General features: G+C 43.8%; 1 protein-coding gene across 1 annotated transcript; it reads left to right on the forward strand.

The window, feature by feature from the left end:
- The first annotated feature begins 1,524 nt into the window (after nucleotides 1-1,524).
- IDS (iduronate 2-sulfatase) lies at nucleotides 1,525-24,682 on the forward strand. The gene is made up of 9 exons (XM_073641224.1): nucleotides 1,525-1,707; nucleotides 8,265-8,410; nucleotides 11,036-11,213; nucleotides 19,443-19,531; nucleotides 20,759-20,959; nucleotides 21,191-21,361; nucleotides 21,604-21,730; nucleotides 21,817-21,987; nucleotides 24,073-24,682. Exons 1-9 carry the CDS (start codon nucleotides 1,599-1,601, stop codon nucleotides 24,546-24,548), a joined length of 1,668 nt encoding a protein of 555 aa, XP_073497325.1. The 5' UTR covers nucleotides 1,525-1,598; the 3' UTR covers nucleotides 24,549-24,682.
- Nucleotides 24,683-26,373: the final 1,691 nt, after the last annotated feature.

The following is a 26,373-nucleotide window of genomic DNA, read 5'->3' on the forward strand; positions in this document are numbered from 1 at the left end:
AACAAGCTAGCCTGGTTCAACATGTCATTAGCATATTAGCAAACAGCATTATTCACTGACCCTGGGCAAAGATAACAGTACAGTAAACTGTGGGAGCTGATATCCGATAATAAATACCAGCTATTCATCAATTAACAAATATCAACTCAACCTACAAGAGAAGTCAACATTAGAGGGACACAGAGGAACAAGAGAACACTGAAAATCAGTAAAATATAAATATACACAAAATGATACCCACATACCATATCACACCATCACATTCCTTAATATTGTAACTGCTTTCAGTCAGCTGTGATCGGCTGCAGCGCCTCCGCCTCTGAGGTTAAGTTCCCATATTTTTTCCGCTATGGATTTTCACTGCGCAGAAATCTCATTATCTTACAATCCCAGTAAAATGAATGGGATATATGGAAATCTGACGCCCCCTGTGTTTTTTATTATGCAGCATAAACTGAAAATGTACTAAAACCGCATGTGATCTGCACATGACTATCAATAAAGTTTTACCAAAGTAGTGTCAAACGCAAAGCAACTTTATTTAAAACACGAAACACCAACAAGAGACAAAAATGTCAGCTAAAAAAGTGTGATAAAACCGCATGTAAAAAAAAACACTGGAAAAAACACAAGAACATTAATTTAGCTGGTAGGTGCAGTAAGGCCACGTTCCCACAATCAGGTTTTATTGCGTTTTTGACGCTGCATATTTTCGCTGCAGCAAAAACACAGCGTCTTACAGTACCAGCAAAGTGGATGGGATTTATAGAAATCTCCTGCCCACTGGGCTTTTTTTTATGCTGCATTAACTGACCTGCGGTGCTGGTTTCCAAGCTGCAGCTGGTAATTTTTCTAGCAGGTACGCAGTTTTCTGTGCGGAATTTCCCTATAGACTTGCATTAGATGCGGAAAATCTGCAGGTAAAAAACGCACATGCGTTTTTAGTGTGTTTCCGTGGCAGAATCGCATCAAAAACGCATGTAATCCGCACCTAAGTAAGTCACCTACCAGAAAGTTTGAAAAACAAAGCAGCTTTATTTAAAGCATGACATAAAAAAAACGCGAGAAAATCGCATAGTAAAAAAACAATGGAAAAAACGCAAGTAATCTAATTTACATAACAAGTGCAGAAATTCTGCAACGGCAAATACTCATCGTGGAGACATAGCCTAATGCTGCCGAAAATCAGCAACACCTCACCAAATACTCCTGGTGGGTCCATCGCGTGGACCCCACATATTGCACATCACAAGCAAAACTGAATTTACATTTTTTATTGCAGCGATTTTTGTGGCAGCAAAGTTCCAAAACTGACACAAATGATTATGTCCTGATGTCTCAATGTCGTTATACACAGTCTGTAATCCAGGTCAGTCACTGCAGTATAGTGATCTGGGGGCGGGCAGGCTGTCACTGAGCATTGCCTCCATGGCTGAATCTAGTCCAATCCTCCTCCTACACAATGTCCTGTCCTCCTCTCCTACACAATGTCCCGTCCTCCTCCGGCAGCTGCACCCCAATCACAGAGCGCCTCTCACCACACATAGGAAGCAGCTGCAGAGGCTTCATCTATACAGAGGTGACGGGGAAAGTGCAGCATGAAATCCCCAGGTTCCTCCATCCCCGGGATCCTGTGCCTTCTCCTTGTATCGTCCCCTGTCAATGATGGAGTGGCCCCCAGAAGACGGCAGATGTCAGCCCCCTCTGGTATATGACATTATGTGTATGGGAAGTGGGCACCGTCACACACGGAAAACTAGGCGAGACTTATTTAGTTACAGGAACAAGTTCTGGGACTTTTTCAGTGACAAACTGATAAGACAAGTGTAAAGCGCCCTCATGAGATGGAAAGTTACTGTAGAATCTTTTCTAGGAGGATTTCCTGTTTCTTTTAATAAGCCATATAGATGATGGCAGCATGAACGATAGTGTGACTGTCCACTTCAGACAATGGGTACAATCTGCAAAAACCTTGTATTGTGTGCAGACATTTCCCCATTTTTATGGGTAAAACCTGCTGCAAACTTCAAAAAAAAGGATGAGGATGTCTTTAAATCTGCGTTGATTCTTGGCTGCTGCATGTGTAGGGGTTTGTGAACCAGCTGTCGATGCTTTAGAGCTTAGTTGTGGATATTTGATGCTGTGATCAGTGTCTATGTGTGAACGAGCAGCTCGGGGTCACGTGTGGACCCCAGGACTTTGTATCCATGTTACCTGTTGTTAGGACGTATTTGTAAGAAGGGTTAACTTCATACAGATGTAGCAACTTAAAGGGGTTGTCTGGTCACCAGATAGTGACAGCTCATCATCAGATCGGTGTGGGTCCAGCACTCGGTAACACTGCTTATCAGCTAGTATAAAGCTCTGGCGCTGGCCAGATGTAAATACTAGTGATGAGCGCAAGTGCTCGTTACTGGAGTTTGCCGAGGGTGCTCGGGTATGCACCGAGTATCCGAGGTGTTCGAGTGACATGTTCGAGTCCCCAGGGCCTGACAAACACGCGCAATCCCTGCATGTTTTCTGGCTGTCTAATCGTGAAACATGGGGACGCAGCTATCTCACTCGAGCACCCGCGATACTCGGTGCATACCCGAGCACCCTCGGCAAACTTGAGTAACAAGCACTTGCGGTCATCACTAGTAAACACATTAAATGTAACAGCAATGCTCAAATTCAAGACAATAGTATCTGTTCTGCAGAGCACAGAACCGTCCACTACAACGTTGAATGGAGTTGCATGGCGTAGCTGTAGTCATCTGGATTGATCTTATAAAGGCTCATTGGTGGGGGGCTGGGTGTACTATTCTAAGGATAGGTCATGAAAGGGTTATTCCAGTTCCAGAAAACCCCTGTCTTCAGGCGCAGTTTGTTTTTTTAAAAAACAAACTGTGCTTTACTCGCCCTCGTGGTCCAGCGCTGAGGCTCCGCTGCTTCTTCCGGTGTCTGTTATTGTCTGCAGTGCTGATATCGCGTCAACAGCGCTGCAACCAATCATTGAGCTAAGTGGCACTGAGCAAAGTCGCTGAGCTCACTCATTGCCTGCAGTGCTGTCAACATGGTGTCAGTGCTACAGAAAATAAAAGGCGCCAGGAGCAGTATGTCACGAGTGTGTCAGGTTTGACAGTCATTCTGGATCTGGCTGTAAAAGGTTGCTGTGCTTGGTCTTGCAGACACCTTTTTGATCCTTTCATCATCCCTCCCTCTCTAGGACCCAGCGGTGATCTCCACCTTCTGCTGCTAATTAACACACCCTTGCTGGATGTTTAAATACCCTCAGTTTCTCCAGAGAATTGCTGGTAATAGAGTAAATTCCATTGTTCAGGTCTGGAGTTCTAGCAGTTGGCTAGATTCTTCTTGGAGTTCCTTTGTGGAATGTAGTCGTGATCTCTCTGGTGTCTTCTTAAAGCTAAGTGTATCCCCTTGTCTGTTTTCCTGGTTTGTCTTTAGTTGCAGTGGGGCTGACTAGTGCTCACCCCTCCCCCTCCCTACCTAGGACCTATTTCTAGGGTCAGCCAGGGCTAAGGTATCCTGCTCGGCTATAGGTGCGAAACCTATTTAGGGACGATAGGGGAGTCAGGGTGTTGTTAGATCTGCCTAGGAGTCTCCACTCCCACTTTCCCTAGTTGCTGAGTTTCCTCCCTTTTCCTGTCATCATACGCTGGGTCCTTCCCATACCTAGCATGACATTATCAGCAGCCATTTAAAAAAAACTGACTTTTGGGGAAGTTTTTGTGTGTGTGTTTTTTTTTGTTTATGGGTTTATGGATCCCATTTCAGCGCTGGCACAGCAGCTTCGGAGGTTGTCACTGGAAGTGACTGACCTTCAATTTGAGGTTCAGCGGCAGTGGCCGCAGACTCCTAATGTTTAGGACTCTGCGGGTAGACTGGTCCAACTTGAACCTAAAATTGCCCTCCCGGACAGGTTTTCAGGAGGTTGAGACAATTATGACGTGGGTAATAGGAAGCTTTTGGCGATTAAATTAGCTTTCGAAGAATGGCGATATTGGTTGGAGGGGGCAGTCCATCCTATTACTGTTATCACAGGCCATAAGAACCTGTCATATCGTCAGTCTGCTAAACGTCTCAACCCTAGGCAGGCTAGATGGTCTCTGTTTTTTACTAGGTTTAATTTTGTTGTCACTTTCCGTCCAGGGGTTAAAAACATCAAGGATGATGCGTTATCCCGGAGTTTCCCTGGTGGTGGTGACCATGAGAACCCTGCCCCTATTTTGCAGAAGGGGGTAGTCATTTCGCCTTTGTACACTGACCTAGAGGGGGAGGTGTTGGAGGCTCAAGGGGACGCCCCTGCCTCCTGCCGTTCGGGGAGGTTATTTGTACCATCTAATCTGCACCGTAAAGTAATTCGAACATCACAACTCTGTGTATGCTGGTCATCCAGGTGGTAAGGCAACTGCGGATCTCCTTTCTCGTTGTTTTTGGTGGCCAGGGTTGCATCAGGATGTGGTTGAACATGTGTCTGCTTGCAGTATTTGCGCGCATTCTAAAGTATCGCATATCCGTCTGTCTGGACAAACTTGTCCATGCATTTTATTACTGACCTACCAGTATCTGCAGTAAAGACTGTGGTTCTGGTGGTTGTATATAGGTTTAGTAAGATTGTTAATTTTATCTCATTACCGGCACTTCCGAATGCCAAGACTCTTGCTCAGGTATTCATTAATGAGATTATGAAGCTTCACGGGGTTCTTTCCGATGTGGTGTCAGATTGGGGAACCCAGTTTGTTTCTAAATTCTGGAAAGCTTTCTGTACTCAACTGGGGGTGCAGTTGTCTTTTTCTTTTGCCTTCCATCCTCAGTCAAATGGACAGACCGAGCGCATTAATCAGAATTTGGAGACTTACCTCAGGTATTCTGTCTCCGAGAACCAGGGGATTGGGCATCTTACCATTGGCCGAATTTGCTATTAATAAGGATCGCCAAGAGTCTACTGGCAGGTCACCTTTCTTTAGTGCATACAGTTTTCATCCACAGTTTGGTACCTTTAGTGGGGGAGGGGCTTCGGGAGTTCCTGAGGAGGAATGTTTTGCTTCGTCGTGCTCCTCTGTGGCCTGGGGTTCAGAGTAATTTGAAGATCATGGGGGACAGATACAAACGTATGGCTGACAGAAAACGCTCGCCAGGTCCGGACCTAAGTGTGAATGACTTTGTGTGGTTGTGTACCAGGAATATCAAGTTGAAGGTTTTTTCCTGGAAGCTGGGACAAAGATTTATTGGTTCCTATAAAATAACCGCCATCATTAACCCAGCAGCGATTCGTCTTGAGTTACCTCAGGCTCTTAGGATCCACAATGTGTTTCACAGATCTCTGCTCAAGAAGTATGTGTTACCTCTTGAGTCCTTCCCCCTGCCGCTGCCCCCGATCATGATTGATGGCAATTTGGAGTTCCAAATTTCAAAGAGTGTGGATTCTCGTCTTCAACGTCGTTCCCTTCAGTACTTGGTGAACTGGAGGGGTTATGGTTCAGAGGAAAGGATGTGGGTTTCAGCATCGGAGGTGAATTCCCCCAGGTTGGTTCATTCTTTACATGTCTCTCATCCAGGGAAACCTGGTCCTGAGTGTCCGGAGGCCACTTGTAGAGGGAGGGGGATCTGTCACAGGTGTATCAGGTTTGACAGACACGTCATTCTGTAGAAGGTCGCTGCGCTTGCCTTGCAGACACCTTCTTGATCCTTTCATCATCCCTCCCTCTCTAGGACCCAGCGGTGATCTCCACCTTCTGCTGCTAATTAACACAGCCTTGCTAGATCTTTAAATACCCTCAGTTTCTCCAGAGAATCACTGGTAATAGAGTAAATTCCTCTCTTCAGGTCTGGAGTTCTAGCAGTCAGCTAGATTCTTCTTGGAGTTCCTTTGTGGATTGTAGTCGTGATCTCTCTGGTGTCTTCTCAAAGCTAAGTGTATCCCCTTGTCTGTTTCCCTTGTTTGTGTTTAGTTGCAGTGGTGCTGACTAGTGCTCACCCCTCCCCCTCCCTTCCTAGGGCCTAGCTTTAGGGACAGCCAGGGCTAAGGTATGCTGCTCGGCGATAGGTGCAGAACCTATCTAGGGACGATAGGGGAGTCAGGGTGTTGTTAGATCTGCCTAGGGGGTCTCCACTCTCCCTTTCCCTAGTTGCTGGGCTTCCCCCTTTTTCCCATCGTCTACGCTGGGTCCTTCCCATACCTATCATGACACAGTGTAAGAGACTCAGCGTTAAACCTGAGGAAGGGAAGTAAAGCGCAGTTGGTTTTCTTAAAGCAAACTGCAACTGGTGACAGGAGTTTTTTGCAAAAGCAAAACTCCAGTAAATATTAAAGATCTGATTATAGAACCACTTTAAAAGCAAACTGTCAACAAGATTTACCCCCATTAGCTGATAACTGGAGTGCATCTGTCTTCTAACACTGAGTCCTGTCACCCCCTGTGTTTATCTAAAGATCCCCCTACTTTTGCAAAACTCACAATTTAACATTGTGGTGCACACATATAATCACACAGACTAGTCCAAAAGGCGTATTTAGAACCCATAGAAGGGTAACTGATGTCCTCCTCTCCCCCTGCCCCCTGCAGAACCGCGTGTCTGCACTAAGCTTGCGGGGAATCACAGTGCTGGGCTTCCATAGTTAGAGCCAATACCAAGCACGCAGAGAATTTTAGTGGTGCTGCAAGAGGCGGAAAGATCTTGCTGGGGTATCAACCACACTTCTATGGGCGTGATTTTGGGAATATGGGCTAGACTGTACAGCACCAAGCGCATGCCTCTTGAACTAATCCAGGTAATATAATATGTGGAATCAAGATAACATAGTGTTATTCCCATCTTCAAAGATGCAGGAAATTGGAAAGTGTTTGTAAAAAGAAGCAACTTTGCAAGTTATTGGTTATTAAAATTCCCCCTTCCTCTAATAATTTGGCCGCAACACAGGTCGTGCCACCAATTATCGCTAAGTGCCACTGCTACAGCATAGCTCAATATAAGTGAATGGGGTCGCACTGCGACCATGAGGGTACCTCTGGCGCAAAAAATAGTACCTGTTGGATTGTCGCTGTCGTAGTACCAATGAGGTCGCAATGCAACCACGTTCACTTGTATTGTATTGCAAAGTATCAGCAACACCTCGTCACGGGTGTATCAAGTGTGACAGACAGTTGGTCTGGATCTGGCTGTAGAAGGTCACTGCGCTTGGCATTGCAGACGCCTTCTTGATCCTCTCATCTCTGTAGTGTAGTGATATCCTTCTTCCTTTAGGACCAAGCAGCGAACACCACCTTCTGCTGCTAATTGACACACCCTTGCCTGGTAGTTAAAAGCTTTCAGTGTCTCCAGAGAGTCACCGGTGATAGTTCTATGTTCCTCTGTCCAGTACTAGTAGTCGGCTAGTTTCTTCTTGGACTTCCCTTGGAGGACAGTTGGCATTATCTCTCTGTTGTCTTCTCAAGCTAAGTGTATCCCCTTTGTTTGTTTACCTTGTTGTCTTTAGTCACAGTGGGACCTGACTAGTGTTCACCCCGTCCCCTCCCTACCTAGAGCCTAGCTCTATGGACATTCAGGGATTAGGTTTCCTTCTCGGCGATAGGTGAGGAACCTATATAGGGACGATAGGTTAGTCAGGGTGATATTAGATATGCCTAGACATCTCCACTCCCCCTTTCCCTAGTTGTTGGGCTCCCTTCCCCCTCTTCCCGTCATTGTACACTTGTTCCTTCACTCACCTTGCATGACATACCTAGTGTGACCTGTGCCGCAGCCGAAGTCGTTGTGTAGCCCTAGCCTTATTGTTGAATAGTTTACTGGTCACTACTTTGGTCAAACATGCGGAGTGTGTACAAGCTCTTTATTAATTGAGCTTGTAAGCACTGCCCTAAAGCTGACCAAGATCGCTGGGGCTACTGTTAGCACCTGATCCTAGCCATGTTCTGAAATGCCACCATGGCAGCTCAGGAGTTTCACAGATGGAGATTGCTCCCGATTTCAGTCCATTGACACCCCAAAACACAACTGTAAGATACCGATGGGTTGCTTTGGCCTCCGGGTTTGTAATCTTCAATGTCCTATTAGATCATGCCAAAGGCTGGGTCTAACAGGCTACCAGTTGGTGTTAAACTGACATAAGTAGTGCAGTGTATTATCTATGCGATCCAAAGATCACACGTTCCACTTGTAGGACTAAAACATATTGCAAAAAGAGAAATGATAATAGTCATAGTACTATGACTCTTTTGGTAGCCCCCTGTTATAACTGATTATCACCTTTTCCACTTCAGGTGACGTGACCGGTAAGAATGTGCTCCTCGTAATTGTCGATGACCTCAGGACAAGCCTTGGCTGTTACGGTGACAGTCTTGTGAAGTCTCCGAACATTGACCAGCTGGCATCTAATAGTATTCTGTTTACAAATGCCTATGCCCAGGTAAGGTAAAAGCAATCACTACTTATGGAACAACACATATTTCACCAATGTGATCTTCTCAAGTGTATCAAATACAAAGCAGATCATTTTAACAGGGTTCTCCCCTTACTTAAAGAAGCACTCATCCCATCAACGTTTTTATCCTCTTAATATATTGCAATCATCATATTATATAGCACTGTGTACTTACAATTGCTCGTTTTTCCTTTCTACCCAGTAAATTCTTCCCTTTTCTCTGCTCTGTGTAGAAACAGGAAGTCTCTTGTCCCTGCATTTATCATTCTCCTCTTCAACTCCTGACCCAGCTGCTCCCCCTCCACCCCCCAGAGACTTATTCAGTGACTTATGCCTCATGCAGGGAAAATTAACTTCCTGTTTCTATATAGAGCTAAGAAGGATTCAGCTGATCAATTTTTAATCATGTGATGTCATAGACCTAATGGAAAAGAGAAGAATTAACTGGGTAGAAAGGGAAAATGGGCAATTGTAAGTGCACAGTGCTATATAATATGATTGCAATATATTAAGAAAATAAAAAAATTGAAGGGAGGAGTGCTTCTTTAATATAATTTCTAAGAAGTTGTCTAGGATTTTTTAAAAACAGGCAAAGTGCAGGAAATGGTATAAAATAACTGTTATCTATTCTGGTAATCCCCATCAGTTTTGCATTTATGATATCACTTCCATCATTCAAGTGACCACTGCAGCCAGTCATTGGCCTGATATGACCCCTAAAGTCAGTGCAAAGTTCGTGTGAATGTTGATGTGACATGACTTTTTCTGGATTGATGGGGGAACTGTATAGTGAGTAGTGCTTCTTTTATTATTTTATACCATTTTCTTAGGCTGCTTTTGGAAGGCACTTCGTTCAAAATGAAGCAGGGCATGGTGTCCTCAACGGGGAAAACTTCAGAAGTTGTCACATGCAGTACCACAATGGAGTATTCCATAGAGTGGCTTGCAAAAGTATTCCACCCCTTGGCTTTTTACCTACTTTCTTACATTACAACCTGTGTTTAAATATTTTTGTATCCGATTTCTGTGTGATGCATCAGCACTAAATAGCCTAAGTTGAGGAAGTGAAGTGAGAAAAATATAGTCATAAATTGAATTAATGGGATTCACAAAAAGTCATTGGTAAAGAATCTGGCTGTTCACAGTGTGCTGTATCCAAGCATATTAATGGAAAGTTGAGTGGAAGGAAAAAGTATGATAGAAAAAGGTGCACAAGCAACCTCGATAACCGCAGCCTTGAAAAGATTGTTAAGAAAAGGCCAATCAAACATTTGGGGGAGATTCACAAGGAGTGGACTGCTGCTGGAGTCATTGCTTCAAGAGCCACCACACACAGACGTATCCAGGACATGGGCTACAAGTGTCTCATTCCTTGTGTCAAGCCACTCATGACCAATAGACAATGCCAGAAGTGTCTTACCTGGGCCAAGGAGAAAAAGACCTGGACCATTGCTTAGTGGTCCAAGATGTTGTTTTCAGATGAAAGTAAATGTTAATTTCATTTGGAAATCAAGGTCCCAGAGTGTGGAGGAAGAGTGGAGAGACCACAATCCAAGCTGCTTGAGGTCTAGTGTGACGTTTCCACAATCAGTGATGGTTTGAGGAGCCATGTCATCTGCTGGTGTAGGTCCACTGTGTTTTATCAAGACCAAAGTCAGCGCAGCCGTCTACCAGGAAATTCTAGAGCACGTCATGCTTCCCTCTGCCGATAAGCTTTATGGAGATGGAAATTCCATTCTCCAGCAGGACTTGGCACCTGTCCACACTGTCAAAAGTACCAATACCTGGTTTACAAACAACAGTATCACTGTGCTTGATTGGCCAGCAAACTCGCCTGACCTTAACCCCATAGAGAATCTATGGAGTATTGTCAAGAGGAAGATGAGACCCCAGATCCAACAATGCAGACGAGCTGAAGGCTGCTATCAAAGCAACCTGGGCTTCCATAACACCTCAGCAGTGCCACCGGCTGATCGCCTCCATGCCACGCCACATTGATGCAGTAATTGATGCAAAAGGAGCCCCGACCAAGTATTGAGTGCATTTACTGAACATACATTTCAGTAGGACAACATTTCGGATTTTAAAAACCATTTTCAAGCTGTTGTTATAAAGTATTCTAATTTACTGAGATAATGACTTTTGTGTTTTCATTGGCTGTAAGCCATAATCATCAACATTAACAGAAATAAACACTTGAAATAGATCACTCTGTAATGACTCTCTAAATAATATATTAGCTTCACTTTTTGTATTGAAGAACTGAAATAAATGAACTTTTTGATGATATTCTAATTTTGTGAGAAGAACCTGTACATTGCATGAAAATACTGCATTTCCTTTGTGCCGTGTGATGTCCCTGGTGTGGACTGGAGACGTTCAGTCCCTCTTAGGGCAATTATCTTTACCTGCATATTTTTGCACCCCTTTGCTAGCAAGAAAAATGCACAAAGAAAGTTTACTCTTATTGGAACTGTTGACACCTTGCTAATTTAATTATCTACTTACAGGAGGTGCTATGAAGTGTCCACTAATGAGATTTTTATTTATATAATCCATAATACAATCTATAACATGTAGCATATACTCTGTCTCTTTTCTGTACTACAGCAAGCAGTGTGTGCACCCAGCAGAGTGTCCTTCTTAACTGGAAGGAGACCTGAAACCACCAGACTGTTTGACTTTAACTCGTACTGGAGGAAGCATGCTGGGAATTACTCCACACTACCCCAGTATTTTAAAGAGCATGGTTACGTGACTATGTCGGTCGGGAAGGTTTTCCACCCAGGTAAGGGGATTTTTAAATTTTCATGAAAAACATTGCCAAATACCCAGAAGCCGTGATCACAAGTTGTGGCTGTGTCACCATACAGATTTCGATTTGATTTTTGATGGCCGCGTCGTAAACTATTATTTTCGGTGCGTAGCCACACAATCACTGACAATTAAACTGCTTTTAGCCACTCTTAAACTATGCTGAACTGCATGCCTGTATGATTTCAGCTACAACGTGTGAATCCTGCCTTTTTACTGAAATTTTACAAATTTTAGCTATAGCACCTGTATAAAGGAACAAATTAACTTTTTTTCATCATCTAAAATGGGTAAAATTGTGTAGTGCTTCCTGAAAACAAACACATTTCCAATTTACTTGTTATTAAAAATCCTCTTAAGAAGGATTCTTTACTTCTAGAAATTACTGCTCGTTCCCTAAGCTCCCAGCAACCTCTGCCATTAATCAGCGGTGGCAGGTTTCCGAGGCAAGGAGCACGCGCTTGTAAGCTCATTTCTTTAGAGTTTATAATCATTGCTCTGAAGATGGCTGGATCCAGCAATATGGACAGCTTCAGAGCAGTGCTTGCAAGCTGTAAGCAAGAGCTTGTGAGCACTATGGTTCCTTGTTTAGGAGAGAAGACCGTCAACCACTGATAAGGTGGCTAGTAAGCAAGGTGACGAGCTCCTCCAATGCAGAAACAAAACTGCCTCTGCAACATGGAAGAGCTCACAGTTGGGGTTAGTGGCTCGGCCATGCTGCTGGTTGGCACTGCCAGTCATCAGGAGCACAGAAACCCTCTAGCAAGCAGGAATTCATGGGGTACTGGAGTAGTACGCTCCTGATCCATTTTATGCACTTCTGTGGACTGGAACAGTTTCTTAATAGTTAAAATGGGAGAGTCTGGATACAAAAAAGATTGTGTGTAGTCCTAGCCTTATGATAAAAGCTCACTGGATAGTTATAGATTTCCAAATCATGACCTGTTGAGATCTTCTTTAGGTAGTTCTTTCTTTGCATAAATACTTTTCAATACGATTGCACAAATGATCAGAGCAGACGTGAAAATCTGAAAGAAAATGTCCAAATTTGGACAATATTATAATATTTACTTGTGGAATGATTTTACAGAAAAAGTTGAGTTTACTTGCTTTCCCGATCTACAGTTGAAATCTGAAGTTCACATACACTATATAAAAAGACACATACAGTGGGGAAAAAAAGTATTTAGTCAGCCACCAGTTGTGCAAGTTCTCCCACTTAAAAAGATGAGAGAGGCCTGTAATTGACATCATAGGTAGACCTCAACTATGAGAGACAAAATGAGAAAACAAATCCTGAAAATCACATTGTCTGATTTGGAAAGAATTTTTTTTCAAATTTTGGTGGAAAATAAGTATTTGGTCAATTACAAAAGTTCATCTCAATACTTTGTTATATATCCTCTGTTGACAATGACAGAGGTCAAACGTTTTCTGTAAGTCTTCACAAGGTTGGCACATACTGTTACTGGTATGTTGGCCCATTCCTCCATGCAGATCTCCTCTAGAGCAGTGATGTTTTGGGGCTGTCGCTGGGCAACACGGACTTTCACCTCCCTCCAAAGGTTTTCTATAGGGTTTAGATCTGGAGACTGGCTAGGCCACTCCAGGACCTTGAAATGCTTCTTACGAAGCCACTCCTTTGTTGCCCTGGCTGTGTGCTTGGGATCATTGTCATGATGAAAGACCCAGCCACGTTTCATCTTCAATGCCCTTGCTGATGGAAGGAGGTTTGCACTCAAAATCTCACGATACATGGCCCCATTCATTCTTTCATGTACACGGATTAGTCATCCTGGTCCCTTGGTAGAGAAACAGCCCCAAATCATGATGTTGCCACCCCCATGCTTCACAGTAGGTATGGTGTTCTTTGGATGAAACTCAGCATTCTTTCTCCTCCAAACACGACGAGTTGTGTTTCTACCAAACAGTTCTACTTTGGTTTCATCTGACCATATGACATTCTCCCAATACTCTTCTGGATCATCCAAATGTTCTCTAGAAAACTTCAGATGGGCCTGGACATGTAATGGCTTAAGCAGGGGGACACGTCTGGCACTGCAGGATCTGAGTCCCTGGCGGCGTAGTGTGTTACTGATGGTAGCCTGTGTAACATTGGTCCCAGCTCTCTGCAGGTCATTCACTAGGTCCCCCCATGTTGTTCTTGGATTTTTGATCACCGTTCTTGATATCATTTTGACCCCAAGGGGTGAGATCTTGTGTGGAGTCCCAGATCGAGGGAGATTATCAGTGGTCTTGTATGTCTTCCATTTTCTAATTATTGCTCCCACAGTTGATTTCTTCACACCAAGGTGCTTGCCTATTGCAGATTCAGTCTTCCCAGCCTGGTGCAGGGCTACAATTTTGTTTCTGGTGTCCTTCGACAGCTCTTTGGTCTTCACCATAGTGAGTGTGACTGTTTGAGGTTGCAGGTGTCTTTTATACTGATAACAAGTTCAAACAGGTGCCAGTACTACAGGTAATGAGTGGAGGACAGAAGAGCCTCTTAAAGAAGAAGTGACAGGTCTGTAAGAACCAGAATTCTTGCTTGTTAGTAATTGACCAAATACTTATTTTCCACCACAATTTGAAAAAAAAATTCTTTCCAAATCAGACAATGTGATTTTCAGGATTTGTTTTCTCATTTTGTCTCTCATAGTTGAGGTCTACCTATGTTGTCAATTACAGGCCTCTCTCATCTTTTTAAGTGGGAGAACTTGCACAATTGGTGGCTGACTAAATACTTTTTTTCCCCTCTGTATGCATGTTTTCTCAATATCTGACATGAAATCAGAATAAACCTTTCCCATTTTAGGTCAATTAGGATTACCATAATTTTTGATATTTGCCAAATGCCAGAATAATGAGAGGGAGAGAATGTTTTAATGCATTTTTATTAGTTACTGCAAAGTCTAAAGTTTACATACATTTCATTAGTATTTGGTACCATTGCCGTTAAACTGAATGACTTGGGTCAATCGTTTGGGATATCCTTCCACAAGCTTCTCACAATAGTTGGTCGGAATTTGGGCCCATTCCTCCTGACAAAACTGGTGTAACTGATCCAGGTTTGTAGGTTGCCTTGGTCGCACCTGCCTTTTCAGCTTTGCCCATAAATTTTCAATAGGATTGAGATCAAGGCTTTGTGATGGCCACTTCAGAGCATTGACTTTGTTATCCTTAAGCCACTTTGTTACTATTTTGGCAGTATGCTTCGAGTCATTGTCCATTTGGAAGACCCATTTCCGCCCAAGCTTTAACTTCCAGTCTGTTGTCTTGAGATGTTGCTTCAGTATTGCCACATAATCTTCTTTTCTCATGATGCTATCTATTTTGTAAAGTGCACCAGTTCCTCCTGCAGCAAAACAACCCCACAACATGATACTGACACCCCCGTGTTTCACAGTTGGGATGGTGTACTCAGGCTTCCAAGCTTCTCCCTTTTTCCTTCAAACGTAACGATGGTCATTATGCCCAAAAAGTTCAATCTTAGTTTCATCAGACCACAGGACATGTCTCCAAAAATTAAGGTCTTTGTTTCTGTGTACATTTGCAAACATTAATCTGGCTTTTTTATGTTTCTTTTGGAGTAATGGCTTCTTCCTGGCAGAGTGGCCTTACAGTACTTGTTTCACTGTGGATATTGACACATTCTTACCAGCTTCCGCTATCATCTTAGCAAGGTCTTTTGCTTTTGTCCTTAGGTTGATATGCATATGTCGGACCAAAGCGCGATCATCTCTGGGACACAGAACCCATCTCTTTCCTGAGCAGTATGATGGCAGGACATTCCCATCTTGTTTGTACTTGTGTATAATTGTTTGTACAGATGAACAAGTATCTTGAAATTGTACCCAAGAATGAGCCAGACTTCTGCAAGTCCACAATTCCCTTTCTGATATCTTGGCTGATTTCTTTAGACTTTCCCATGATGCTACACAAAGAAGCAGTGTGTTTCAGGTGTGCATTAAAATACATCCATAGGTGTGTCAGTAATTAACTCAGATGTTGCCAAAAAAAACTATCAGAAGCTTCCAAACACATGACATCATCATCTGGGCAATCCAGATTTGTTTAAAGGCATAGTAATCTTAGTGTATGTAAACTTTTGACTTTGCTGTAAGTAATAAAATGCCTTAAAACATTCTCCTCTCTCATTATTCTAGCATTTTGCATTCTGGCAAATATTAAAAATTATGGTAATCCTAATTGACGTAAAACGGGAAAGGTTTATTCTAATTTCATGTCAGATATTGAGAAAAACATGTTATGTGTAATTTTATATAGTGTATGTAAACTTCTGGTTTCAACTGTATATGCACAGAGGTTGCTTAAAGGTTTATTCTCCAGGTATGGTAGGTATATGGAATAGAAAGTGAATGTGCTCCAAAATGGTACCAAAAAAACTACACACTGCCCTACAATAAAACAAGTTAATGTGTCATTTATACTGAATGGGTGTATCACAAAAAATGTTGAATTGCTGTTTTTTTCCATTATACCCCATAAATATTTTTTCTTCTCTCAATATATTGTAGTACATTACATAATGCCATTAAAAACTCCAACAGAACAGAAAAATCTATATATATAATCGTCTTATCCCGTCTGTCTGTCTGTCTGTGTGTCTGTCTGTCCAGGAAATTAGCGCCGCGGGATTTCTGAAAAAAGATGGCGGCCGTTAGCGGCTCAACTGCGGGACGGAGCTTAGCGGCGATGCAGCCGGGAGATGAGCGCCGTGAGGCGCTCATCTCCCGGCCGGCAACAGCAGAAGGAACCCGACCGCCGGACCCATCTGCGGGACGGAGATGCAGCCGGGAGATGAGCGGCGCGAGGCGCTCATCTCCCGGCCGGTGTCAGCGGAAGGACCGCCGGCGCCGCTGACCTCCATGTGGAAGGGAGGACCGGGGAGCGGCGCTGCGGGTCGGGATACTTCTGCTGCGTATGCCCGCTATGTCCCGGGTTCTCGCAGCGTAAGTAGCCGCACAGGCAGCGCCTCTCCCCGGTCCTCACCAAGACGATTCGATGATTGGTCGCGGTCTTCGGACCCGACCAATCACTGATCTTAGCGCAAAACTTAAACACCGCTGTGCTGATTGGTCGCCGCCGCCGCCCGCGACCAATCACTGATTTGGGCGCCACATTTAAATATCGGCCGCGACCAATCAGCACAGCGGTGTTTAAATGTGGAGCCAAGATGGGTGATTGGTCGCGACTGATATCTAAATTTGGCGCCCAAATCGGTGATTGGTCGCGGCAGCGTCCACGACCAATCAGCACAGTAGTGTTTCACTTTGGCCGCAAGATCAGTGATTGGTCGCGGGCCAAGTCCGCGACCAATCAACGATTTGTGCGGCACATTTAAATACCGGTCGCGACCAATTGGATGTCAGCGCCGCTCCCCGGTCCTCCCTTCACGCCGTAGCCGCATGGATGTCAGCGGCGCTGCCTGTGCAGATACTTCCGCTCCGAGAACCCGAGACATGAGCGGGCGCTCGGAGCAGCAGTATCCTGACCCGCAGCGCCGCTCGCCGCTCCTCCCTTCACACCCTAGCCGCTGATGTCCCCACAGTATCCGCATGGTGTTACAAAGATCCGGACATTTGTGTTACAAATCGCTGATTGGTCGCTGGCGCTGCCCGCGACCAATCACCGATTTTGGCGCCAAATTTAAACATCGGCCGCGACCAATCACCGATCTTGGCTCCACATTTAAACACCGCTGTACTGATTGGTCGCGGACGCTATTTAAATGTGCCGCCAAAATGGGTGATTGGTCGCGCCCAGCGTCGGCGACCAATCAGTACAGCGGTGTTTAAATGTGGAGCCAAGATCGGTGATTGGTCGCGGCCGATGTTTAAATTTGGCGCCAAAATCGGTGATTGGTCGCGGGCAGCACCAGCGACCAATCAGCGATTTTTAACACAAATGTCCGGACCTTTGTAACACCATGCGGATACTGTGGGGACATCAGCGGCTAGGGTGTGAAGGGAGGACCGGGGAGCGGCGCTGCCTGTGCGGATACTTCTGCTGCGAGAACCAGGGACATGAGCGAGCGCTCGCAGCAGAAGTATCCGGACATTTGTGTTAAAAATCGCTGATTGGTCGCTGGCGCTGCCCGCAACCAATCACCAATTTGGGTGCCAAATTTAAATATCAGACGCGACCAATCACCGATCTTGGCTCCAGATTTAAACACCGCTGTACTGATTGGTCGCGGACGCTATTTAAATGTGCCGCCAAAATCGGTGATTGGTCGCGCCCAGCGTCGGCGACCAATCAGCACAGCGGTGTTTAAATGTGGAGCCAAGATCGGTGATTGGTCGCGGCCGATATTTAAATTTGGCGCCCAAATCGGTGATTGGTCGCGGGCAGCGCCAGCGACCAATCAGCGATTTTTAACCCAAATGTCCGCACCTTTGTAACACCATGCGGATACTGTGCGGACATCAGCGGCTAGGGTGTGAAGGGAGGACCGGGGAGCGGCGCTGCGGTTCGGGATACTTCTGCTGCGAGCAGTCGCTCATGTCCCGGGTTCTCGCAGTGGAAGTATCCGCACAGGCAGCGGCGCTCCCCGGTCCTCACTAATACGATTCCGCTCCCCGCTCCTCACCAATACGATTCGCTGATTGGTCGCGCGCTCCGCACGCGACCAATCAGTGATATTGGCGCTAAAGTTAAACACCGCTCTGCTGATTGTTCGCGGCCGCTGCCCGCGACCAATCACCGATTTCGGCGCCACATTTAAATAGCGGCCGCGAGCAATCACCGATCTTGCCGCCACATTTAAACACTGCTGTGCTAATTGGTCGCGGACGCCAGCCGCGACCAATCAGCGAGATTGGCGCCAAATTTAAACAACGCTCTGCTGATTGGTTGAGGCCGCCGGCCGCGACTAATCAGCGATTTTGGCGCCAAATTTAAACAACGCTCTGCTGATTGGTTGAGGCCGCCGGCCGCGACTAATCAGCGATTTTGGCGCCAAATTTAAACAACGCTCTGATGATTGGTTGAGGCCGCCGGCCGGCGACCAATCAGCGATTTTGGCGACCAATCAGCAGTATTGTCGCCAAATTTAAACACCTCTTTGCTGATTGGTCGCGACTAATCAGCGATTTTGGTGCCAAATTTAAACACGCTCTCCTGTCCTCACTAACACGGTTCGCTGATTGGTCTCGACAGCCGCCCGCGACCAATCAGCGAATTTGGTGCAAAATGTAAACACCGCTCTGCTGATTGTTCGCGACTGGCGACCGCGACCAATCAGCGAGATTGGCGCCAAATTTAAACAACGCTCTGCTGATTGGTTGAGGCCGGCGACCGCGACCAATCAGCAGAGCGGGGTTTAAATTTGGCCCCAAAATCGCTAATTAGTCGCGGCTGACGGCCGCGACCAATCAGCAGATCGTTGTTTAAATTTTGCGCCAAAATCGCTGATTGGTCGCGGCCAGCGGTCTCGACCAATCAGCGATTTTGGTGCCAAATTTAAACCCCGCTTTGCATCGCTCTGGTGATTGGTCGCGGTCGGCGGCCGCGACCAATCAGCAGTATTGGCGCCAAATTTAAACACCGCTCTGCTGTTTGGTCGCGACTAATCAGCGATTTTGGTGCCAAATTTAAACACGCTCTCCAGTCCTCACTAACACGGTTCGCTGATTGGTAGCGGCCGCCGCACGCGACCAATCACCGATATTGCCGCCAAATTTAAACACCGCTTTGCTGATTGGTTGCGGTTGCCGAACGCGACCAATCAGCGATTTTGGCGCCAAATTTTAACACAGTTCTGCTAATTGCGCCCGGTCTGCCGCATACATATTCTAGAATACCCGATGCGTTAGAATCGGGCCACCATCTAATAAAAATATATGACCCTTAAAAGGTGGGAATTGAAAGAGAAGTAAAGGTTATGTAGCTGAATGGGTTTGGCCGCATTTCCCTCACTAATTTTAGATCCCACTGGTAGTTTATAAATTGCTATAAACACTAAATTGTAAGAGTTATGACCATCTTTGTACAGGTCTGTGGAATATGTTACCGCTATGAAGACGAATAAAATAATTAGTGTAGACTTTTTCTGATGGACTAACAGGCCAGCAACAGAAAATGTAAGCAATGCACATATTTTCTTTGTGGCTCTTCTGGAGTCTCCTAATGATGATCCTCTGATGCTGCGTTGTATCACCATCCTTCTGTCACCCGTTAGGCATCTCATCCAACCACACCGATGACTACCCATACAGCTGGTCTGTTAGGCCTTACCACCCATCTACAGAGAAGTATGAGAACACCAAGGTATGTATGGGAATTGTGTGCCACGTATCACTGTCCTACACAAGACCCTCTGCTCATGTGTCTGACCACTCTGCCCTCCCTGGGGCATCAATACTTGTGACCATTCGATAGGAGAGACGTCAGTCCCAACAATTTGTTTTCCCTCATTCTTGCATGTATTACAATACAGTAATAATAGATTTAGACGAGCATTCAGATTAGTAAGGAACACTTCCATTTGGTGGTCTGCAAAGCTTGGGTATTGGTTTCGGTTTCTGGCGTAGAGCTGAATAGCGGTGACATCATGGGTCAGTACAGAATCTCCTCCAAGTCAGCGTAAAGAGACTTATAGGCCATGCAATACTTCTCTAGGATTTCAAGTATGCAACTAGCCTCTTCAGGGAGGAAGAGGGTAAAGCCTCTAGTGCCACCTATTGGAAGGAGCAAACATAAAAGTCACTATCGACCTTAACTTTTAAGATTTCTCCTTCCAGTAGGTGGCACTAGAGGTCCCATCCTCTTCCTCTCTGAAGAGGCTATGTGCATATCCGTATACTGTAGAATGTCATGTCTGCAGCGAACAGGGTCTGGTGAGAGACCACCAGACTACTGGTGCTGTAACGGGGCTGGGGAATTTAGGAGGAAGAGATGTTTATTTTTCTATGTTATGGCATAAGCAGCATTTAAATCCCCTTTAAGCTAAATGGTGATTATGTCCATGACAAGATGGGTGTATGCAGCTGCTAGAATTGCAGGCTAATGCAATTAAAGGGGTTTACATTGCAACCCGCAGGTTACTGCATCTACGACAAACATGTATAAAAAAAAGTCAGAACAAGTTTTTTTGCTTGTCGTGGCATCTTCCAGGTTGCACTGTGATCCCTTGCACTTGCATTCAGCAGCGGCATACAGCAATCTTTGCCCTTTCGATTTGTGCCACAACCAAAGTGGCTGTGTAGCTTCAGCCTACAAGATGCGAAAGGAAGTGTTCAGTGGCCTCCTGGCTTATAGGTGGTCTCCTGAATGACCGGATTGCTGGCTCTCACTACTCGGGTTCATATAAAGCATCCAGCATAATGGGAAGTGCTGATCAGGTGCCAGGATGGGCAGTCTCATGACTGTGCACAGCTTATTATTAGTTCTCATCATTTTATATTTTGTGTGTACATAATATATATTTATATATAAGCAGTGACTTAATCATTGCATAATATCTGACTGCACTTATGTGATTTATGCTTTGTTAAGACCTGCAAAGGCAAAGACGGACTGCTTCATGCCAACTTGGTTTGTCCAGTTGATGTATCCGAAGTCCCAGAAGGAACATTACCAGATATACAAAGCACAGAAGAAGCCATAAGACTCCTAAAAACCGTCCATCAGCAGAACTCGTTGTTTTTCCTGGCAGTCGGATATCATAAACCTCACATTCCATTCAGATTTCCAAAGGTAACTGGGACTTTCCACCTTCTCATATTTATGTTGTACATGTATTATCCGGTGTTTATATAGTTCGTGTTTCCTAAGGTTTGCAGATGTGATAAGAACTGAAACTCTCTTACATGCACATATATGATAATTTTAGGTACGAGATGTACTTTTCCTGTTCTAGGACTTTCCTTGTCTGGTAGGTTGTAAGTTCTTGGCACGTTACATTTCAGCTTCTCCATTTCGTTTTAGGAGTTTCTAAAGCTATACCCCATTGAAAATATCTCCTTGGCACCCGACCCGGACGTACCCAGGAATCTTCCTTCCGTCGCTTACAACCCATGGACTGACATTCGTAAGCGAGAGGACCTTCAAGCGTTGAACATCAGTTTTCCATACGGCCCCATTCCTCCACACTTCCAGGTAGACTTTGGGGAGTCATTCATTCAATATTTGGTGCAGATGCAAAAGATGTTTTACAAAAATTAAAATCACGAGTTTTGCTTTTTTCTTTAAAGCAACTTCTGGGGAAACACATATTTCACATGTAAAGCGCCATGGAATAAATGGTGCTATAATAAATAATAATAATAACGTGTGAAAAAGAAGCACTAAAATCTCTCCGGAGGATGTGAGAATAATAATGTTTTTTTTTTATTATTAAGCGCTTAATTCGGCAGAGTTATTACGCCTCCGTCTCTTACTTGGACAGTCAAGTTGGCCAATTGTTAAGTGCACTGGAAAATCTAGGACTTGCAAATGACACCATGATTGTTTTTGTCTCCGATCACGGTAATCACATTGGGGAGATATCACATCGCTGTTACTTTCTTATACATATGAACATTTATATAGGTATTGTGTTTTTGACATTCCAGGATGGTCTTTAGGAGAGCACGGAGAATGGGCCAAGTACAGCAATTTTGATGTGGCCACACGTGTGCCACTGATGTTTTATGTACCAGGAATAAGGACCGCAAAGCAGGCTCAGAATAACATCTTTCCGTACATAGACCCCTTTAGTATTGAAACCAAGAGAAAACCTCCAGGTAAAGTCAACAATTTTTGCTACTTTTCAATATTTTCTGTTAGTGTGGGTTCTTATTTTTGGTCCCTCCTTCTCACTGTACATGGGGTTCAGGATTGGCTTCATCTGTGGATCAGTGGTGGTCCCAATGACCAGATCTGACTTTTCTTAATATCTGAGGGGTCCATCAGATGCAGACAACAACACAAGTTCATATGAGTGATCTATGTGAGAACCCTTTGATTGACACCAGGGCTTTTTGGGTCTAGCCAGAAGTAAGCATTGACAATGCCATGTTTTCCTCTAACAGGTTCTGATCCTGATCTTTACATAAAACGTACAATATATCAATTGTATTGTGAATATCACAATGTTTAAACCAGCTCAGCACTTAGATTTTTTGCTATTTTTGGTGCTGATATTGGTGCAAATTTTACTCATTGCAATTAAAGATATCCACAAAAAAAATCTGCAGCGTTTTTACAGATAGGCCTTGCTGCTGATTTTACAGTCGACAACATGTCTAGAATTTGCTGCAGATTTTTTTTCATGCGGTCACTGAATTGGGTTTTTTAATATCCGTTTACTTACACTATAATATACTTTCTAAGAAATTTATCGACATTTCATACACCAGTATTAAAGGATATTCTCAAGTTTGGATGTTATTTCTTATCCATGGGATAGGGAATAACTTCCCGATGGCTGATGGTCTGACCAGCGATCCTGAGAGCCGAAGCTAGCCCCTTTTGAATGGAGCGGTGATTGATACTGCACACTGCCACTCCACTCTTCTGAATGGGAGTGCTGGAGATAGCGGAGTGCAGCGCTTGGCTGGTCTTCTGCACTCCCGCTAACAGTGGAGCGGCACTGTGCATGTTCAACCCCCATTCACATGGAGTTCTTCAGAGCTCTGGTTCTTTGGATCGCTGATGGTCCCAGCGGTCAGACCTCTTATTTCCTATCCTTCCAAACTTGAGAATACCCCTTTAACACCAAGCAAAATGGGTCTAGTTTATTGAAAGACTTTTAAATGCCTCTTAATATATTTCACTGTGCTTCAGAAAATTAAATCTTTGTCAATTTCTTCATTAAATTATAAAAAATTTGTTAGGCTCAAACAGCCCTCTCCTTCCTTATAAGCCCGGCCCAGTTTCCAAAAAGACAATGAAAAAAAGGAAAAAGTTGGCAATTACAAATTAAATATGGCATGGGCTATAATTGTGACTTTTTACCAAAAGAAAAATAGCTTATATTTCCCTCTCTATGCGATACGTGTACCCGGCCTCACAATACTTGATTTGGTTACAGTGTTTGTATGTATGGGTATGTACATGGTTTGGGCAGCATGAATCGATTGACAGGGTCACTCTCAGACTTTTTTTTCAAGGGATATTTTGATTTTCATAGACATATGAATATATGAATAATAAAAGTTAGAAATGTACCTAAATACTTTCTATACCAAATCATCACTGTACTCAATATCTCTGCTTGCAATCATTATATAGAAACTTTTTTCTACGGTACATATCATTACTAACCATTCACTTGATTACATGACCAGGACAGAATTTTATCCCAGTGAGTGAACTTTCAAAGTTTCTACTGGATAACTGCAAGCAAATATCTTAATAACCATGAGGGAGAGATAAGCGATTGATTAATTTTTGGGAATTTGCTAGACACAGTGAACTCTAACAATTTGCAATGTGCATCGTGCGAATTGGTAAAAATGGCCATTGCCATTTTACTTATTGCAAAATATTGATTCAACCATAGGGGGCTCACTTGACCTCTAGTGCAGATGGGCGGACTTCCCCATTACATGGTATTGCACATCCAGTCAGGAGAGACTATCATAGCCTATATTAAAGCAGAGGCAGGGAATGTAGCAGACATGTTGTAGTGAATCTGGATACATCTATACTATGAAGTAATGATACAGAAAGTATATTGGTAACATAACTATACATTATACAAAAAATATATATTTTTTTGAAAGTTGAAGCAGGAATCCCCTTTAAACTCACTCATCATAACTGGGGTAACATTATGAGGCCATTCTAAAGTGTCAGCCTTATTGATGTCATATTTGGTCTTTTAGGTAAAATCAAGGAAGATCCTGTAGAATTAGTTTCCCTCTATTCAACCATTGCTGACGTTGCCGGACTCCCTCATGTACCAGCCTGTCCTGTACCTTCATTTCTTGTTGATTTATGCACTGAAGGTCGGAGCCTTCTTCCATACTTCTCTACAGCCGGAAAGAAACCTGCTGAATCTGCTGCGTACAGCTCCTATCCCCGACCGGCTGATTCTCCCCAGTGGAACTCAGACTTGCCTGACCTGCAAGACATTAGGATTATGGGTTACTCCATGAGAACCAGTGACTACAGGCTTACTTTATGGGTTGAATACAACCCGGAGACGTTTGAGGCTAATATTACCAACATTCATGCACAAGAGTTATATTTAGTGAAAACAGACCCCAATCAAGACAACAACTTGTTCAACCAGTCTGCACATTATGATTTTGCTCAGAAACTTTTTGACCACATAATGAAGGAATTTATCATTAATTAAAAACATCCAATTTTGTACAAATATTTTATGAGATTATACAATGTAAAAACTTTTTTATATCATTATAGTCATATTTTAAGTTTTATTTTTCTATACTATTTAAAAATAAAAAATAAAGTGGACCTGATTCCTCACATTGTTACTGCTTCAGCGCTTTCTCATCTGAGAGAAGTTAATTTCTGGATTGGTGCCATCTTGATTCTTTCTTCCTCTCTGATATGCTTCTCCTAATACAGGTTACATTTCACATGATGCATTAGGATGGGCAGATGGCGCAGAGTCTCATTACCCTTCTTTTGGTCCTATCTAATGTCAGCCAGTGATAAATCAGTAACATAGATCTGCAGTCCACTGATGTATACCGTAGAGCCTCTGTGTATCCTGTGTGATGTATCTTCATACTGCAGAGTCTCTGTGTATCCTGTGTGATGCAGCTTCATACTGTAGAGTTCCAGAGTATTCTGTGTGATGCAGCTTCATACCGCAGTCTGTATATCCTGTGTGATGTATCTTTATACTGCAGAGCCTCTCTGTATCCTGTGTGATGTATCTTCACACTGCAGAGTCTCTGTGTATGTATCCTGTGTGATGCAGCGTCATACTGTAGAGTTCCAGTGTATCCTGTGTGATGAATCTTCATACGCAGTCTGCATATCTTGTGTAATGTATCTTTATCCTGCAGAGTCTCTGCAGTATGATGATACATCACACAGGATATACAGACTCTGCTGTACAAAGATGCATCACAGGATACACAGAGACTCTGCAGTATGATACATTACACAGGATACAGAGTCTCTATGTATCCTGTGTGATGCATCTTCATACCGCAGAGTCTGTATATCCTGTGTGATGTATCTTCATACTGCAGTCTGTGTATCCTGTGTGATGCAGCTTTATACTGCTGAGTCACTGTGTATCCTATGTGATGCACCTTCTTACTGCAGTATCAGTGTATCCTGTGTGATGCAGTTTCATACTGCAGAGCTTCAGTGCATTACTATTTAATACAGCTGCTTACTGTAATGTATCAGTTTATCCTATGTGATTCAGCCTTAGTCTGTCCTCCCTGCCTCCTGCTGGTGATAAGTTTCTCCCTGTCATCTCTCGAATTTTGAAGCTGCATCTTGTACATATAAACTGGATATTCTGTACACATCACTTATAGATAGACAGTCAGCGAGAGCCAGGAACGTTATACAGTATACCTGTAGCTAATAATTCTTTGTACTCATTTATCATATCACTATGCTGTTATATAAATTTTAATTGTATTGGAAAACATACAGAGGAATAAGGAGGATGGATCTGGGAGGAGAGGCGAGGGCCCTGAGAGCTGACGGGAGGGATTTATGGATAATGATGATGTCTTGCAGTTCACAGGAAGCCAAATGCTGACTTCCAGTCCACATAGATGGATATTTTCTAGCCCAGTTATTAGACTGGAATTCACATAGTCTAACAACAACCAGTGAAAGGGGATGGATGTGTCTGGAATATGGATAGAAATATAGGATGAGTTGGCACTTATAAGGACCTGAGACCAGCATATACAGTGGGGGAAAAAAGTTCTCCCACTTAAAAAGATGAGAGAGGCCTGTAATTGACATCATAGGTAGACCTCAACTATGAGAGACAAAATGAGAAAACAAATCCTGAAAATCACATTGTCTGATTTGGAAAGAATTTTTTGTCCAAATTTTGGTAGAAAATAAGTATTTGGTCAATTACAAACAAGCAAGATTTCTGGCTCTCACAGACCTGTAACTTCTTCTTTAAGAATCTCCTCTGTCCTCCACTCATTACCTGTAGTACTGGCACCTGT

Source organism: Phyllobates terribilis, unplaced genomic scaffold (genome assembly GCF_046119375.1).
Source record: "Phyllobates terribilis strain yellow unplaced genomic scaffold, ASM4611937v1 Scaffold_7__3_contigs__length_470593459, whole genome shotgun sequence".
NCBI classification, from domain to species: Eukaryota; Metazoa; Chordata; class Amphibia; order Anura; family Dendrobatidae; genus Phyllobates; species Phyllobates terribilis.

Bases quoted from the DNA above. Each gene is read 5' to 3' on its own strand.
- IDS (XM_073641224.1), top strand. From the start codon at position 1,599: ATGAAATCCCCAGGTTCCTCCATCCCCGGGATCCTGTGCCTTCTCCTT. The intron at 8,411-11,035 runs GTAAGGTAAAAG...TCTGTACTACAG, and splicing joins TTACAAATGCCTATGCCCAG to CAAGCAGTGTGTGCACCCAG. The intron at 21,362-21,603 runs GTAGACTTTGGG...TTTATTATTAAG, and splicing joins CCATTCCTCCACACTTCCAG to CGCTTAATTCGGCAGAGTTA.